General features: G+C 33.6%; 1 protein-coding gene across 7 annotated transcripts in view; it reads left to right on the top strand.

Annotated features, from left to right (window-relative positions):
• Positions 1–3928: 3928 nt before the first annotated feature.
• LOC148954888 (glutamate receptor ionotropic, kainate 2-like) overlaps positions 3929–19077 on the top strand; it is a 453254-nt gene continuing 438105 nt past the window's right edge. For all 7 annotated transcript variants that reach the window (XM_089099042.1, XM_089099050.1, XM_089099034.1 and 4 more), the window contains exon 1: positions 3929–4299. In XM_089099042.1, the coding sequence (XP_088955168.1) occupies positions 4131–4299 (169 nt within the window). In that variant the 5' untranslated portion in view covers positions 3929–4130. The remainder of the gene's footprint in view (positions 4300–19077) is intronic.

Below are 19077 nucleotides of genomic sequence, written 5' to 3'. Positions count from 1 at the left end.
CAAAGGGTTAGTAAAAGAGTTTTTAATTGCCCCCGCAGTATACCAACAGAAAGACCAAGATTAAGACCCAACCCATGCACACTCCAAAGTTTGGTTATGCAGTGCCTGAGTGAGAACCCCGATCTTTCAGCGCACGCTTGAGGTTTAACATACTTAGAAGATCCCCTCGTTCCATAATCATGCTCACATTGGTCAAATAGTTTCATAGCATAGGGATATTGGGGGAGGGGATGAAAGTTTTTAGGATACGTAGTGCTTTATTTTGCTGTCTTTGAAATGGTTTTATATGAGTTTTAAATTGTATTCAGGAAAACCAGCGGACAATAACTCATATAAGAATGGACAAGGGCAAAATATACCGATCTCATTGCATGAAAAGGTAGAATAAATTTCAAATGCCGTAATGTTCCAACATTCCTTCCCAACTTCATCCGCAATTTAGCAATGTATTCCTTCCAACTCATATTCTGATTAACTAGCAAACATAAATATCTCATAGTAGATGCACGCTCTAAATAAGTAGATGCATCAATGGGTAGTCAACTAAGTTCAGGTAGTGATTGGTCAGTACGAGAGAAAATCACGAACTTGGGTTTTGACTTATTAACAGTTAATTTATTTGCACTAGACCAAATTTCTATCCTCACGAAAGCTGCCAACATATTCTCCTTAAGCGACATTTCATCAGCACCGCACACTGTGCAGGCTGTATCGTCAGCGAATAGGACATTTAGAAAGAGTATAGGTCCAAGTATGGACCCTTGGGGAGCCCCGACTTGTCCAGTGATACCAAGTAGTGAAGAGGTAGCATTTCCACCATCCACAAACTGACTGCACCCAGTTAAATATAATTCAATCAGAGAATTTGCAGGTCCGCGTATACCATAATTTTCCAGTTTACGAAGCAAAATTGAAGGACAAATAGTATCAACGCTTTTTTTATATCGATAAATATTGTAGCCAGAATTTCTTTTTTATCAAAAGTGTCGTGTATAAGCTGTGTGAGTGTCAGAATTGCAGTGGTCGATCAGTTGTTTTTTTTGTTTAGCAAAAGGCCTCCCTATTTAGATCTCCATAGATATTTATTAAATCTTCCAAAGCAGGTTGTCTTCGGTTCGGGTGGGAGGATTTCGTAACGAAAGATTGAAGGGAAATAGAAACTTCCTGGGAAGGTGGAAAGACAGAGGCTTTGGATTCATTGGGATAAACGAGAAGCGTGCGTAGCTGTGTTAGCCTCAGGAGGCTTGGTACTGTGGTGAGTTGGTAGTAGTAGTAGTAGAATTCACGTAAAATTTTTAAGAAAAATAGTATTGAAAACCTGTTTTTATTTCATTCTCCAAGAGAATAGCTTATTTGTTCCTTTAACACGTCTATACATTAAAAATAAAGTATTTTACTTTCATTTTCATTTAAGAATTAAAATAAGTACCAAAGGCGAGAGCCAGACCCAATTGCATGTCAAACAGTCAAGGTTCAATCTCATAAGTCCTTAATACGCAGTGGGAATCAAGCCCTGTTCTTAAAATAGGTGCTTAACGTTTTTAATTATGGATTTTTGTATTGCAATATTAACCTGAAATTTGTAATCAGGAACTTGAAATTTGTAATCAAATTTGGAATTAGACAATATGTATGAAATATTTGGCAGACTTTATACATGTTTTGGCTTAGGTTGTCTCGACGGACTGCAACACTATTGTTGGCAGTAGAAAGATGGTGAGACGTAATGCAACCACACGGCCATGGTCGTCTCGATACAAGAGGAGAATGGCTGGTTTATTTTAGCAGAGAGAACGATCTCGTATATATCACTAAAACTAGCTTGAAATGCCGACATCGCAGAAAGGCGATATGGAGATCGCCCGATTTAGTGACAGAAAATATGATTGACCACATGCTAATATCCAAAAGATAGAAGTCAGCCATAGTTGACACTGTCTCACTACCCAGTGGAGATTATGATTCGGACAAAATCTTATGATGTCCAAGCTCAAATTGAGATTAAAACGAATCCCTTAGGACCCGAAAATAAGGGAATTCCGAACCAGACTTCTTCGTGAACCGATCAAAAAAAATTCGTACATCCCCAGCCTATCCTAGAAATACTGAGACATTCTGAACACAGCTCCCCTGCCCCCTAATAGCTTCAGAAGAAATTGAAGGCTTGGCGGAACGAGTTACCTCCGCAATTTTGAGATAGCTATTTTGTTAAAAATAGTTAAAAGGTTAGGTAACAAAACTCTGGTGTCGACACAATCCCCCAGGGCCCGGGGGCAGTCATCGTAAGTTATGCCCTGGGGGCATATATAGTTCTTATAGAAGGAATGCTAGTATAAACTTCAGAAAGGGCTCATTTGATCAGAAATTGAAAGTTCTAGTTTATCTTTTAAGATTCAAAAGAGATTCAAGAGCAACTAACCCTCCCCTCCACCACGCCATTTTCCCCCCAAACCCTTTCAATAAAACTTTGTTAGCCATTTTCTTAAAAATAGTTCAAACATCAGATACAAAATTTCGGTGTCGACGCAACCTCCGAGGGATCGGGGGCAGGCGTTGAAAGTTATACCCTGGGGACAAATATGGTTCTTATGAAAGGGATGTTCGTATAAACTTCAGAAAGGGCTCATTTGATTTGAAATTGAAAGTTCTAGTTCACTTTTCAGAGGCAACGCTATAGTGTTGCCTATAGTAAAGGCCATACAGCTCCAATTTTTTATTGTTTTTTTTCCGGAGGCACTGCAAATGGAAGGGGTCGTCGCATAAACTTCGGAGGGAGCTCATTGTATTGGAAATCGGAATTTCTAGTGTTCTTTTTAAAAGTCAAAAGTGATCAGAGGGTAACTAGCCCCCCACGCCCTTCTTTCCCAAATGCATCCGACAAAAAATTTGAGATTTTGTTAAAAACAGTTCAAAGATCATATAACAAAAACTCCAGGGTCGACACAGCCCCCCCCCCCAGGGTCCAAGGGTAGGCGTTTTAACTTATGCTCTCGAGTTCTTATGGGGTTTATATGGTTCTTATGAAAGGGATGCTTGCATAAACTTCACAGAGGGCTCCATTTAATTGGAAATCGGAATTTCTAGTGTCCTTTTTAAGAGTCAAAAGTGATCGCAGGGCAACTAGTTCCCCCTCCTCACCCTTTTTTCATCAAAACCATCCGATAAGAACTTTGAGATAGACATTTAAAAAAATAGTTCAAAGATCCTAAAACGAAAATTCCGGGGTGGACACAACCCCCAGGGCCCGGGGGCAGGCGTTTTAAGTTATGCCCTGGGGCATATATGGTCCTTATGGAAAAGATGCTCGTATAAACTTCAGAGAGGCCTCATTTGATTATAAATTGAAAATTCTAGTTCAGTTTTGAGATTCAAAAGAGATTAGAGGGCAACTAGCCCCCCCCCCACCCATGCCTTTCCCCCAAACCCATCCGATCAAAATTTTGAGATAGCCTTTTTTTTAAAAATAGTTCATAGATCAATTAAGGAAAAACTATGATGTCGATACAGCCCCCCAGGGCCCGGGGAAAGGCGTTCTAAGTTGAGACCTTCTTTTCCTTCTTTTCTTACCTTTTTTCCCCCAAATGCGTCCAATCGAATTTTTTATATAGTCATTTTGTTTAAAATAGACCAAAGATAATATAACAAAAACTCCAGGGATAAAACAGCCTCCTCGACGCTTTACGCTAATGTTTGACTCTGTCTCACAACTTTATTTTTTAGAACAATAAAAAACTTTAGCGTAAAGAGCGAGGCATTGACGAGCGGACAACCCCTTTCATAAACGGAATATTTTCTGTTCGTTTCAAGTTCTAATGTCGCTCCTTACTTTCAGTTAAAAAATAAAACTTGTTTTTTTATTTAATAACCATAAGAAAGTAACTTCTTCATTGAGTTAAGTTTATTTTCTCAAGAAGTTGGTATATAGAGTGGTGTTGTTTTATATTTTCGTTAATTAAATATAAAAAAAAATATCTGAAATTTCCTTCAATTTGACAGAGTCAAATACAAATCAGAAATCCCTCAGAGTGTCCATCCTTCAGGACCAACGAAGGGCTTCCTGGTGCAAGAGCTTATGAAGCTTCAGTTCTCTTAGTGAGGCTTTCCATAGCAGGTCGCATGTTTCCTATAGAATGAAAAAATGTGTAAAATGGAAAGCTAGTGATCATAGGAAAGTGAGTTTTGAGTGTTCTACTGGCAAAAACTGTAGGAATAGTTCTTACTGTGGAATGCTACTGTACTTTTTTGTCTTTTCATCCTTGATAAATTTGACATCGTGTTTACCTCCTGTAATAAAAATTGGTGAGTACATTTAGCCTTAGATATCCGTCTCACCGACCGTAGTCAAACAATAAGCTATACGAAAAATGTGGGTCGATCCTACTTTTTTGGGCTGAAACGAAAGAAAGGTTGAGATGACTTGGTGCTGTCTTATGGATGAAGGATGCCAGACCGCTGAAGATTGTGCTTCATAGACAGTTATCTAGGGTCAAATGAAACCAGGTCTTCACTGAGTTTGGGAGAAGAGGTCATGAGAATAAACAATGAACTGGGTGATAATTTTTATGAAAAAGTAACGAAAAATCCACCGTTTAAACTTTTTGAAATCACAAGTTCAAAAATAATAAGGAAAATGAATGGTCTCTGCCTTGAAATAAAACATTTTGCGTCATTTTTTCCTTTTAGAATCTCTTTAATCTGTAACACGCATCAGTAGCGTCTTTTAGACATTATCGCACAAATAATGTCTACTTGAATCTTATAAGGAGAGCATTCGATTTTAGAAAAACATGGGAGGAGGGACATATTTTACGAATTCTAGAGGGAAATTTTTTTTTTTCAATTTTTTTATGAAAACATGAAAAAGTCCTGGACTCATAGTAAGATTATTAATACTTTAAAATCGTGATTCACAGAGATTTTGTACTCGGATGTTTCAAAATTACGAAGATTATAGCGAAGTGCCATCTTTCTTTAGTATTGCCACTTTGAACCGTGAAAATATTAAGCATAACGGTACTTGTATGATATAGTCCCTACCTAATATTCTTCTAATATGTTTCTCTGACGCTCAATCCTAATGAAATATACCTAAGTATAATAAAAATATAATACTTTAGAAATAAATTTAGGCTATATATTTGTACATGGGGGGGGGGGAGGAAGAGGGGGATCTGCATTATTAATGTGTTAGGTAACATTATTCTGCATATTATGAAGTAGGAATTGTTTTTAATTTCACACTGTCCAAATACTTTACCCCCCTCCCGAATGTGCAATATATAGCCCAAATGATCTATTTTCATCTATTCTTTCACTTTTCTTTGTCTTCTCTCACGCTAAGCCAAAAGAAACTAACGAAAAAAAAACGGTTCTATAATGCGTCAATGAATGAACAACTTGTTCGATAAGGGCTATATCATACAAGTACCATCTAATTAATTAGTTAAGCTTGACAATGCTTTTTGTCCGTAAAAACTCAGGCATTAACAATCCGTTGATTCCCAAAGACAACTACACTCCCGAAAAAAAAGTTACACTTCCTCCACTAAGCTCTTTCTTTTCATATATTTTTTAGCTTTTGTTTTACTGATTCTATCCCCTACATAATTCCTTTTTAAACTTGGGACCTGCTATTAGGAAAAATTGTATAACTATGCGCGGAGGTTTTTTTCATTAAAAGTTTAATTCCAAAATTTTCTTGATTTTTGAATCTCATAATTGCCTCCTTTCTTATAATCTATATCATCTCTATTTCATAATTGAAACCTTTGATTTAACAAACTTGGTGCTAATAGGCAACTATTTCCTTCTCTTTAAAAGACATTATTATTCTTTGTATAATGGAATAATATGTTATTATACAAAAATATTGTACAAATATATTATTTTGTAAAATGGAAGGAAGGCACCCGACAATCAAATATTATTAAGGGGGCCATGGTAATATAAAATTTAGATATACTCGTCGAGATATACTATCTCGACGGAATATAAAGTCTATATAAAGTCGGAATATAAAGGGAATATAAATTTAAACGAAATATAAAGGGAATATAAACTCGAGACATATTCGTTTAGGGCTCTGTAATTTTCCACTTAACCAATTTAAAGAGATTACTTTTTCACTGTCCTTGTTACTCTAGTGACAGTAGTGACAGTAAGTGACAGTAGTGACAGTAAGTAGTAGTGACAATAATATTTCTTTTTTACTGTCCTTGGTACTCTAGTGACAGCAGTGAGCAGGATGAAGAGACTTAGTTGCTTTTTTTGTCTTTTTTTTTGTTTTTTGAAGAAGGCTGTTGGGAAGTGTGTGACCAGAAATGAGCAAAAGGTTTTAATAAAAGCTAAATTTGAGCTCAAACATTGTAAATAGTCAGTTAAGACACTAAAAGACTAGTAGTGAATTTTGATTTTAAAGAATGATCGTAAATCCTGACACATTAGCCCCCCTTAGCAAAGATTTCGTTAATTTTAAAAATGTTTTACCTGGTAAAATAGTATTTTGGTAAATATTTTCCATTCATCATATTAAATTGAAAAGCTTGTCAAAAATACAAATTATATGAAGTTAGAAGCTATTCTAACCACCTAAAGTAAGAATATCTCTAATTTCAGGTAGTATGATACACTGGTAAGATAGAAAAACGTAAAACAATACTAAAAAGTTACGAGACATATCCTGAATGCTCTTCAGACAACTTTTGAACGCTTACAGATGTTTTTTCCATTATCTCGAAGAATAAATTGTTTCCATTGTTTCTAAGAATAAATTAAAAAATGAAAGGTTTGCCAAACTACCGGAATTTTCCTTACTGCAGATGGCAAGTTAGGTATCCCTGCCAAAACCTGTGCGTTTACTTCCTTTGCTGACGGAAAAATTCCTTGTTTTCCTTATTTATTTTGTCGTTATGTCCAACCAGTAAATTCCAATATTATATAAGTTCATATGCCTTGCTATTTCGATTTATAATATGCCAATGAACTTTAACTTTGATTTGTTTCATTCAAAACCTAAAGCCCTCTATCATTGTTTTTCCAATGAAGTAACTTCTAACTAAACTTGGTCAACGATTGATTTTCCCCACTTAATGTATTTTGATTTTAACAGACCATCTATCCCCTTGCGGCAACCAATTCCGACTGGCAAAGTAAAAGATTAATTCAGCTTTATGACAATGATCTCCTATTCCAGTTATTCTCCAAGACAAAGCGAGACGATAGAGATTAAAAAAATTAGTGCTCACATGTCTTTTAAAAATTTGACTCAGCTAATATTACACAACTACTGTTTAATACACAACAAAAGATCCTGTCCCTCAACGAGATCCTTTCGTGTCAATCTCCAATAATTGCTGACATGTCTTTGCACGAATTAGGGCTTTCCTTTCACTAGGATGTTCTTCTTCCATTAGTCTAGAAAATAGATCTATTCTGAGAATAGGTCTTGCAAAAAAAAAAAAAAAAAAAAAAAAAACACCCATGAGAGCACTTTTGAACTTGATTCGCCACAGGAGTCGAAGAACTAAGTGTCAATTCGTATATCTTGTATCACCATCGCCCTAGGGTCTCAAATATGGAAAGGCTATCAATCAGATGTTCTTGACAGGTTCTGAAACATGCCGGGAAAAGTTTCGGGAATAGTGGGCTTTTATAGGGCTATAAGACCTATGGAACGTTTGCGTGTGTTTTATGTGTATAGTAGCTATATCATGGATAAATGAAGGAGAGCGTATGCAAACAGAGAGCATATTCACAGTAAATAACAGATACAAGGAGGCTACGCCTTGAAGTAAAAAAGCACTGAGGGGTGTCAACTCCCAAAAATATACGGGTGAGGGGAGACGGAAGTTTTGATATTTAAATATGAAGATACAAAATATATATTTACATACATCTAGGTGGGGGTTCATTTTCTATGAAAATATCACCAGATGTTTTTCAAACTCTAGTGGCCAATTGCCAACTACCTCCTAATTGATACCCCCAAAAGAACTAGATGGAAAGAAAAAAACGAAGATGCTGAATCAATGTGTCCTTTAGAATATTAAATGTTATTTTCTAAACGAACAACTCTGAGTAACTATTTCTAGTTTTTGAGACTGATAAATTTTGTTCCGGCTTATTTTTTTTCTAAAATTACTTATTAATGCTCTTAATAAATGTGATTGAAGCTCTAACTTTATTTCAGCGCACAGCTTAAAAACTTACAAAACTAAGAAGTCAATTATTTTTCTTGACCACGGATTTAGAGGCACAGCTATTTTGTTGTTGTTTATTTTCTAAAACAATTGTTATTGCATGTGGTTATTGAAGAGGCCTATGGCTGCGTCAGAAGTTGAAGTGGGAGCCACACTGCAAAGGGTTGCTACCATGTTCAGTTCGAAAATTGCTGCAATTTCTCAAATCTGCGTGCTACACAGTGATTTTTGGTACCACAGTCAAAAACACAGGGGTGGATCCAGGATTTTTTTTCAAGGGGGGGGGAAATAAGTTGATCCGATAAACTTGCGTTATGATCAAGTTTAATTAGCGCAAACTTGAGTTAATTAAGTAAATTACACTACTTTAGACTACGCTAGGGGGGGGGGTGCGTGCCCCTCACCCCCCTGGATCCGCCACTGCAAAAACACGACTGAAATAGCGTTTAAATAGTGCTAAAATAGTACTTTCGTGCTATTTTAGCAGTCCTGAGCACGTGCTACAGTACTACACTTACCGAAATAGTGGTAAGATAGTACTGTTATGCTACAGGTGGCAATCTTGATACTGCATGCTAGTAAAGAATGTCTTACATCTTCATAGTTAGTTGATGAAAAGGATTGCCGATGGCTGTTTATTGAAAGACATGGCCCACTTTCTAGGAGGCTCAAATCTATGCAGTTTCCTTGAACATTTTGAATTTGATGACAGGGTTTCCACCAAGATGAACTCCAGTTTTGGGGCTCTATTCCTACGTCTTCTAAAATCAGGCAATTTTTCTCATGCTATAGGCTTTTGACGTTTCACTTTATTAAATAAAAAAACAAGTTTTCTCAGCTGAAAGTAAGAAGCAACATTAAAACTTAAAAAGAATGGAAATTTTTACGTATGTGAGGTTTTTTTCCCCTTTTCAATACCTCACTCTTTACGCTAAAGTTGACATTTCGTTCCAATTCTTTAAGAATGACTTTTGAAACACAAAATCCATATGATTAGAATAATAAACTTTTTTTTAAGTTTAAAAAAAACTTTAGTGTAAAGAGTAAGGTATTAAGGAGGGGACAACCCCACTCATATACATAATAATTTTGTCCGTAGTAAATTTTAATGTTGGTCCTTACTTTCTGTTGAAAAAACTTGTTAGTTTAGTCAATTTCTGTTCGTCAGTGTACTCATTCGCGTCTTCATCAGCACAAAATTTATTCCTTAGAAAACACAAATTTCGAGAAGAAAGAATCCTCCCCTTCAATTGAGTTTGCATTTCAATATTATACTAACAAAAATGCTATTGTGAATTTAATTCTGCAAAGAAAATTTTTCTATCATTTATATAATGACAAAATACTTTTTCCATATTTCCAAAAGTTATAATTTAACAAATAAATTAGGAAAAAACCCGCGGTTTATAGAACGACTTTGATTGTATATTTGAACTCAGTCTTCAAATCTAATTCAATTTACAACAAACAGCTCTCCTTCTTCGCATATCATAGGCAGCGCAATCGCGCTGCCTAAGTAAAGAACGATGTTGGCATAATGTATTATTTTTTTTCTTTAGACCAGGGCACTTCGTATCGAAGGAGTTGTTGTAGAAACTTGGAAAAGGGCCCATTCGATTGAAAATTGGAGTGGCTTTTTAATAGTTGGCCCTTTTTAATAGCTGAAAGTGATTGGAAGGCAACTAACTCCCCTTCCACGCCCACCATTTCCCCAAACACATCCAATCAAAATTTTGAGATAGCCATTTTGTTCAACGTATTTAAAAGATCTGGAAATTATGTCTTTTAGGAGGACACTCCCCAGAGTCCTCAGGGCAAGGGTTGTAAGTTATCCTCTGGGGGCATATAAGGTTTTTATAAAAAGCTTCGTCGTAGAAATTTCATAAAGAGCTTATTCGATTGGAAATTCAAAGGGCTAGTGCCACTTTTAATAGTCGAAAGTGATTGGAGGGCAACTAACCTCCCCTTTCACGCCCACCTATTCCCCAAACACATCCATTCACAATTTTGAGATAGCTATTTTGTTAAACTTAGTTGAAAGCTTTGGAACTTAGGTCTTTGAGTATGACAACCCCCCCCCCCACAGTCCTCAGGGCAAGGGTTGTAAGTTATGCCCTGGGGGCATATTAGGTTTTTATAGAAGGCACTGTCATTGAAACTTCAAAAAAGTCTCATTTGATTGAAAATTGAAATGACTAGTGCCCTTTTTAATAGTTGAAAGTGATTGGAAGGCAACTAACACCCCTTCCACGCCCACCATTTATCCAAACATATCCAATGAAAGTTTTGAGATAGCCATTTTTTTCAAAGCAGTTGAAAGGTCCGGAAATGATATCTTTGAGGATGACACTCCCCTGACAGCCCTCAGGGCAAGGGTTGTAAGTTATGCCTGGGGGTTATATAAGGTTTTTATTGAAAGCTTTGTCGTAGAAACTTGAAAAAGGGCTCATTCGACTGGAAATTCAAAGGGCTAGTGCTCTTTTTAATAGTCGAAAGGGACTGGAAGATTTGCCAATTTTAGAGTAAAGATCGATGTGGGTATAATGTATTATTTATTTATTTCTTTTAGACCAGGGCACTTCGTATCGAAGGAGTTGTCGTAGGAACTTCATTAAGGGCTCATTCGATTGAAAATAAAAAGGGCTAATGCCCTTTTTAATTTTCAAAAGTGATTAGAGGGCAACGAATTCCCCTCCCACGACCCCCCCCCCATTTGCCCATTATGTTTAAAAACTAAAAGTTGCCTTAAAATTAAATCAAAATGCACTGTGTTAATGCTAATTCCCAATAAGGTATCTCAGCAGTATCCCAAGAATGACTGAGGGTATTGTGTTCAAACTCTTGGGGCCACTTCGGCTCTTAAAATTTAACCAAATAAAAATAGCGTAAGTGTATCCAAGCTATCAAAGAAAGTAAAAAGATTTTTTTTTTTGCGAATGGTATCATTTTTTCTATTTCAGGTCAACTAGAGGAGGTATGAAACTAAATTAAACGCTACTATGTTCGTCCAGATTTTTAAAAGGTTGTATGTTGTTAAAAATTGCTGGAAATTTTTCTACAGCATACAAATAGCAGGCCAAACTATAAAGTCTTAAAAAAACGAAAAGATTTAAAGTTTTATTTTCTTTTTCCCTGCAAAGACTATTTAAAACGACAGACATTAATTAAAAACACATTTCAAAGACAAGTAAAGAACTCCATTAGTAGTGATCGTCCTATTACCGCGGGAAAAGATTAGGGACGAGATTGCAAAAAGCGACAAATCCCTTTATATTATAGACCTATAAAGCGATCAAACATGTTTTGGAACTATGGGTGAGATTGTGTAATACAACCAGACTGGTTTAGACACAGGTTTCTCCAAGCCGTGCGTGTTTCTGACTCAAAAATTGTCAGACACTAATAACCTCTAGGCTGAAGGTACCTTGCATCTTGTCTAGAATTGACTTGCATATGGTGCTAAATCATTTACCAAAAAAATAACTCTATTTGCGAAAAAGGGTATAGCATTTGCGAATTGATATTAATTGTTGATTGAATAATAGGGTTGTGAATGATCCTAATTAGTGATCGGACCGTATGAAGGGGGTAAAAGAAGGGCTAAACTGATTATCAGTTAAGGTAACCCCGAAGGGCTTGTTAACTCAGGCAATTTGTAATAAATTTTGAACAACATCAATCTATGAAAATGGTTAACGATGATAGAATGACCTTGTGACTTGATCTACCTTTACTTCTTCGATGTGTTCTGTATAATACAGAAGTGGCGTTTGAACAATGTTGTCAATTTAAAATAGGGCCTAACGTCATAGTATACTAAAAAGCTGATACTAATAGAGATGTAGATGTCAAGAAAAGAATTTTAATAATGAAATTCACAACAACCCTTAGAAATCCTTGCAAATCAAGTAGTGAGGTGATTATAGGTTTCAAGCATCAAGGCTCATAAGCACCAATGACCCTAACCACCAAGGACCTCAACCTCCAAAGGTCCCATACCTCCAACCTCCAAGGGGCCCCTCACCCAAACTTTTTGGCCCCCCTCCACCAATTTTTTTGAATTTTTTTTTGAAGTTTTTTTCAAATTTTTTTTTATTATTTTTTTTAACATGTTATGTTTTTTCAACTTTTTTTTATATCTCTTAGAATAAGATGTAACATACTTAAAACAAAAAAATCACATTTATTATTTTCCAAATTCAAAATGAGAATGATATAGAAATGTTAGTCGTGACTTTTACTATTAGAAAAATATTGTTTGTAGTAGCACTTTTTTTTTATTGGACAAATTTTTTTTTAGGACTTCGAAATTATTCAACTTATTTTACGTATCTTAAAAGGACATGAAATATGCTTATGGGTATAATAATTGTACTCTATGCTTGCTCAGAGACACGATGCGGCTTTCCCACTGGTACTTTATGGCGGGATATTGACACTACCTAGTTTATTGCATGTATTAAATCAGTATTTCTTACGCAGTGGAACGATAAACACATAAGTCATATCTTTAAAAAAGTGAAGATGGAGCATTTTAATAAAGTGTGTTCACATGATAGTGTTATTGTAGCATTGAATGCTGACAAGGAGAAGTATTTAAACTATGAAATAAGTACAAGTGGTAGCACTATCGGAAAGGTATGCGTGCATTGTCTTGACAGTATGGAATTAAATTTTTTTGGAGTACCGATAAAATTCAACTCATATGTTGGTGAATATGCGAGATTGAGATCTCCAGAGATGATTGCACTCAAAGAGAATGCCAACATTAAAATAATCGTTGATGATAGAGGACAACTCCTTGCTAGTGTTGCAGGTAACACATTACCTACTGATATATCCTGTCGTCAGCTTTCGGGTATAAGCATTCAACGGAAGGTCAAAAGAAGAAAGGCCTACTCTTCTATTAATATCATAAACTATATCTTGTCTACGTGCCGAAACTGTTACCTGTGTAAAAATAATGTTGTAATACACTGTGAAATTGCCGGAAAAATAAAAAGAGTATTGGTAGAAAATATCACTATTGAATATAAAGAAGAATCGATTAAAGACAAAGTGCCAGGAAACGTTACTAAAATTGATCAAACAGTCAATGAACCAAATAATACCAAAGACGAAACGCATATTGAAGCTGCCAGTGAAACACCAGTAAAAATTTTGTATGAATCAAAATGGAATAATGATTAATCTACTGGTTATGAGCTAAGACAAGAAAATAGCAACAATATCAAGAGAGAACATTGGAGAACTACTATATGGAACAGATTCAAAATGTCCAAAGTTGATCATTGACACTAATAGTGAATCATAATATATTTTATATTAATATTCTACATGGTGTTATTTCATTAAAAATATATTATGCATTACATTGTTATTTGTTCATTATTTTTAGAGTATATTAGCATATTAAACGTTTAGAATGTCTATTAAAACATTGGAGATGTAAGAAAACGAATTTTCATACATATACTGTCAGACACATGGGATAACATTGATAAAATCTAAGTATCAGAGTGAATAAATTTTTTCTATCAAAATCTCTGATAGATACATCGAATTAAATTGACTAAATCTAAGTATCAGACTGAATAAATTCTTTTTCAACATCTGCTGTTGGATATCTCGTTATGAAAAAATTGTAAGTAAGTAAGTAACAAACTCTTTCTTGAATTCACCTCTTGGATACACAATACGGAAATTTAATTAAGGAAATTAGGAAAAAAAATGTAAGTAACTAACAAACTGTTTCTTGAAGTCACCTCTTGGATACACAATGCAGAAATTTCATTTAAGAAATTATGCAAAAATTGTAAGTAAGTAGCAAATTCGTTCTTGAATTTGCCTCCCGGATAAATAAAAAAGACATTTCATTCAAGAAGTTAAGACAAAATTCTAAGTAACTAACAAACTCTTTATTGTTTTCACCTTTTGGATACACGATGCAGGGATTTATTTTTAGAAATTATGAAAAAATTGTAAGTAAATCACAAATTCTTTCTTGAATTCACCTTTTGGATACACAATACAGATATTTTATTCAAGAAATTATGAAAAAATCGCAAGTAAGTAGCAAATTCTTTCTTGAATTTACCTCCTGGATGAACAAAAAAGACATTTCATTCAAGAAATTATGACAAAATTCTAAGTAAGTAACAATATCTTTCTTGAAGTCCCCTCTTGGATACACAATACGGAAATTTCATTCAAGGAATTATGAAAATGTATATAAATAAGTAACCAACTCTTTATTGATTTCACCTCCTGGATACAGAAAAAAGACATATTATTCAAGAAATTATGACAACATTCTAAGTAAGTAACAAACTCTTTCTTGAATTCGCCGTTTGCATGCACAATGCATAAATTTCATTCAAGAAATTATGAAAAAATTCAAAGTAAGTAAAAATCTCTTTCTTGAAATCTCCTCTTGGATGCACAGCACGGAAATTTCATTCAAGAAATTATGAAAATATTTTTAAGTAAGTAACAAACTCTTTCTTGAAGTCACCTCTTGAATACACAATGCAGAAACTTCATTTAAGAAATTAGGGAAAAAAATGTAAGTAAGTAAGTAACAAACTATTTCTTGAATTTGCCGTTTGGATGCACAATACAGAAATTTAATTCAGGAAATTATGAAAACAAAATTGTAAGAAAGTAACAAACTCTTGCTTGAAGTCACCTCTTGGATACACAATGCAGAAATTTCATTTAAGAAATTATTAAAAAAATTGTAAGTAAGTAGTAAATTCATTCTTGAATTCGCCTCCTGGATAAACAAAAAAGACATTGCATTCAAGAAATTATGAAAAAATTCTGAGTAAGCAACAAACTCTTTATTGTTTTTACCTCTTGGATACACGATGCAGAAGTTTCATTCAAGAAATTATGAAAAAAAATTCTAAGTAAGTAAAATCTCTTTCTTGAAGTCACCTTTTGGATACACAATACGAAAATTTCATTCAAGAAATTATGAAAATATTCGTAAGTAAGTAACAAACTCTTTCTTGAAGTCACCTCTTAGATACACAATGCAGAAACTTCATATAAGAAATAAGGAAAAAAATGTAAGTAAGTAAGTAACAAACTTTTTCTTGAATCCGCCGTTTGGATGCACGTTACAGAAATTTAATTCGGGAAATTATGAAAAAATTGTAAGTAAGTAACAGAATCTTTCTTGAAGCCACGTCTTGGACACACAATGCAGAAATTTCATTCAAGAAATTATGAAAATATTTGTAAGTAACAAACTCTTTCTTGAAGTCCCCTCTTGGATACACAATACAGAAATTTCATTCAAGAAATTATGAAAATATTTGTAAGTAAGTAACAAACTCTTTCTTGAAGTCACCTCTTAGATATACAGTGCAGAAACTTCATTTAAGAAATTAGGAAAAAAATGTAAGTGAGTAAGTAACAAACTTTTTCTTGAATTCGCAGTATGGATGCACGTTACAGAAATTTAATTCGGGAAATTATGAAAAAAATTGTAAGTAAGTAAAAAACTCTTTCTTGAAGCCACCTCTTAGATACACAATGCAGAAATTTCATTTAAGTAATTATGAAAAAAATTGTAAGTAAGTAGCAAATTCATTCTTGAATTCGCCTCCTGGATAAACGAAAAAAGACATTTCATTCAAGAAATTATGACAAAATTCTAAGTAAGTAACAAACTTTATTGTTTTCACGTCTTGGATACGCGATGTAGAAATTTCATTCAAGAAATTACGAAAAAATTCTAAGTAAGTAACAATATCTTTCTTGAAGTCCCCTCTTGGATAAACAATACGGAAATTTCATTCAAGAAATTATGAAAATATTTGTAAGTAAATAACAAACTCTTTATTGATTTCACCTCTTGGATACATAATACAGATATTTTATTCAAGAAATAATGGAAAAATCGCCAGTAGGTAACAAACTCTTTATTGTTTTCACCTCTTGGATACATAGTACAGATATTTCATTCAGGAAATTATGAAAAAATCGCAAGTAAGTAACAAACTCTTTCTTGAAGTCACCTCTTGGATAGACAATGCAGAAACTTCATTTAAAAAATTATGAAAAAATTGTAAGTAAGTAAGTAAGTAAGTAACTAATTTTTCCTTGATTTCTCCACCTGGATAAACAAAAAAGACATTTCATTCAAGAAATTATGACAAAATTCTAAGTAAGTAACAAACTCTTTCTTGAATTCACCGTTTGATACTTAGACTAAATCAAAGTTTCAGATTGAATAAATTCTTTATCAACATCCGTTGTTGGATATGTCATTATGAAAAAATTGTAAGTAAGTAAGTAACAAACTCTTTCTTGAATTCACCTCTTGGATACACAATACAGAAATTTAATTAAGGAAATTATGAAAAAAAAATTGTAAGTAAATAACAAACTCTTTCTTGAAGTCACCTCTTGGATACACAATACAGAAATTTCATTAAAGAAATTATGAAAAAATTGTAAGTGAGTAGCAAATTCTTTCATGAATTCGCCTGCTGGATAAACAGAGAGTGGGGCCACTCTAAGTGAACCTGAATTAAACCAACTTTTTGTATGTCTCTCTCACTATGAGTGTGTGTCTGAGAGGGTGTGCTGCCATCTATAGCTGGTCTAACCTAAATTCAACGTAATGATGCATAAAGTCAAAATAAATAGAACTTGTATCTTATGAATGTTATCTGATGTATCCAATGAGTTTTGTACTTACTTACAATTTTTTCATAATTTCTTGAATGAAATTTCCGTATTGTGTATCCATGAGTTGAATTCAAGAAAGATTTTATTACTTACTTACTTACAATTCTTTCCTAGTTTCTTGAACGAAATTTCCGTATTGTGTACCCAAGAGGTGAATTCAAGAAAGAGTTTGTTACTTACTTAACATTTTTGATTTATAATTTCTTGAATGAAATGTCTGTATTGTGTATCCAGGAGGAGAATTCAAGAAAGATTTTATTACTTACTTGCAATTTTTTCATAATTTCTTGAATGAAATTTCCGTATTGTGTATTCAAGAGTTGTATTCAAGAAAGAGTTTGTTACTTACGTACAATTTTTTTTTATAATTTCTTGAATGAAATATCTGTATTGTGTATCCAGGAGGAGAATTCAAGTCAGAGTTTGTTACTTAATTACAATTTTTTCATAGTTTCTTGAGTGAAATTGCTGTATTGTCTGGCCAGGAAGCGGGTTCAAGAAAGAGTTTGTTTGCAATTTTTTTTTCATAATTTCCTGAATTAAAATTCTGTATTGTGCATCCAAACGGTGAATTCAAGAAAGAATTTGTTACTTACTTGCAATTTTTTCATAATTTATTGAATGAAATTTCTGTTTTGTATATTCAAGAGGGGAAAACAATTAAGAGTTTGTTAGTTACTTGCGATTTTTTCATAATTTCTTGAATGAAATGTCTGTATTGTGTATCCAAGAGGTGAAATCAAGAAAGAGTTTGTTACTTACTTACAAATATTTTCATAATTTCTTGAATGAAATTTCCGTATTGTGTATCCAAGAAGTGTGTTCAAGAAAGAGTTTGTTACTTACGTACAATTTTTCTTTATAATTTCTTGAAGGAAATTTCTGCATCGTGTATCTAAGACGTGAAAACAATAAAGAGTTTGTTACTTACTTAGAATTTTGTCATAATTCCTTGAATGAAATGTCTTTTTTGTTTATCCAGCAGGCGAATTCATGAAAGAATTTACTACTTACTTACAATTTTTTCATAATTTCTGAATTGAAATTTCGGCATTGTGCATCCAAGAGGTGACTTCAAGAATTTGTTACTTACTTACAATTTTTTTTTCATAATTTTCTGAATTAAATTTCTCTATTGTGCATCCAAACGGTGAATTCAAGAAAGAGTTTGTTGCTTACTTAGAATTCTGTTATAATTTCTTGAATGAAATGTCTTTTTTGTTTATCCAGGTGGCGAATTGAAGGAAGAATTTGTTACTTACTTACTTACTTACATTTTTTTCATAATTTCTTAAATGAACTTTCTGCATTGTGTATCCATGAGGTGACTTCAAGAAAGAGTTTGTTACTTACTTGCAATTTTTTCATAATTTCCTGAATGAAATATCTGTAATGTGTATCTAAGAGGTGAAAACAATAAAGAGTTTGTTGCCTACTTGCAATTATTTCATAATTTCTTGAATGACATATCTATACCGTGTATCCAAGAGGTGAAATCAATAAAGAGTGTGTTACTTACTTACAAATATTTTCATGATTTCTTGAATGAAATTTGAAAATGAATAGTCTTACTTACTTAACATTTTTTATTTATAATTTCTTGAATGATATGTCTGTATTGTGTATCCAGGAGGAGAATTCAAGAAAGATTTTATTACTTACTTACTTACAATTCTTTCCTAATTTCTTGAACGAAATTTCCGTATTGTGTACCCAATAGGTGAATTCAAGAAAGAGTTTGTTACTTACTTACCATTTTTTTTTATAATTTCTTGAATGATATGTCTGTATTTTGTATCCTGGAGGAGAATTCAAGTAAGAGTTTATTACTTACTTGCAATTTTTTCATAATTTCTTGAATGAAATTTCCGTATTGTGTATCCAAGAGGTATAATCAAGAAAGAGTTTGTTACTTACGTACAATTTTTTTTATAATTTATTGAATGAAATATCTGTATTGGGTATCCAGGAGGAGAATTCAAGAAAGAGTTTGTTACTTACTTACAATTTTTTCATAATTTCTGAATTTGCTGTAATTGTTGTGAAATTGCTGTATTGTCTGTCCAGGAAGCGGGTTCAAGAAAGAGTTTGTTTGCATTTTTTTTCATAATTTCCTGAATTAAATTTCTGTATTGTGCATCCAAACGGCGAATTCAAGAAAGAGTTTGTTACTTAC

This window comes from Artemia sp. Qi Xiang Cuo, chromosome 2 (genome assembly GCF_049724085.1).
Source record: "Artemia sp. Qi Xiang Cuo chromosome 2, ASM4972408v1, whole genome shotgun sequence".
NCBI lineage: Eukaryota > Metazoa > Arthropoda > Branchiopoda > Anostraca > Artemiidae > Artemia > Artemia sp. Qi Xiang Cuo.
The sequence above is the reverse complement of the archived record's forward strand: the minus strand, read 5'-3'. Positions and strand labels throughout refer to the sequence as shown.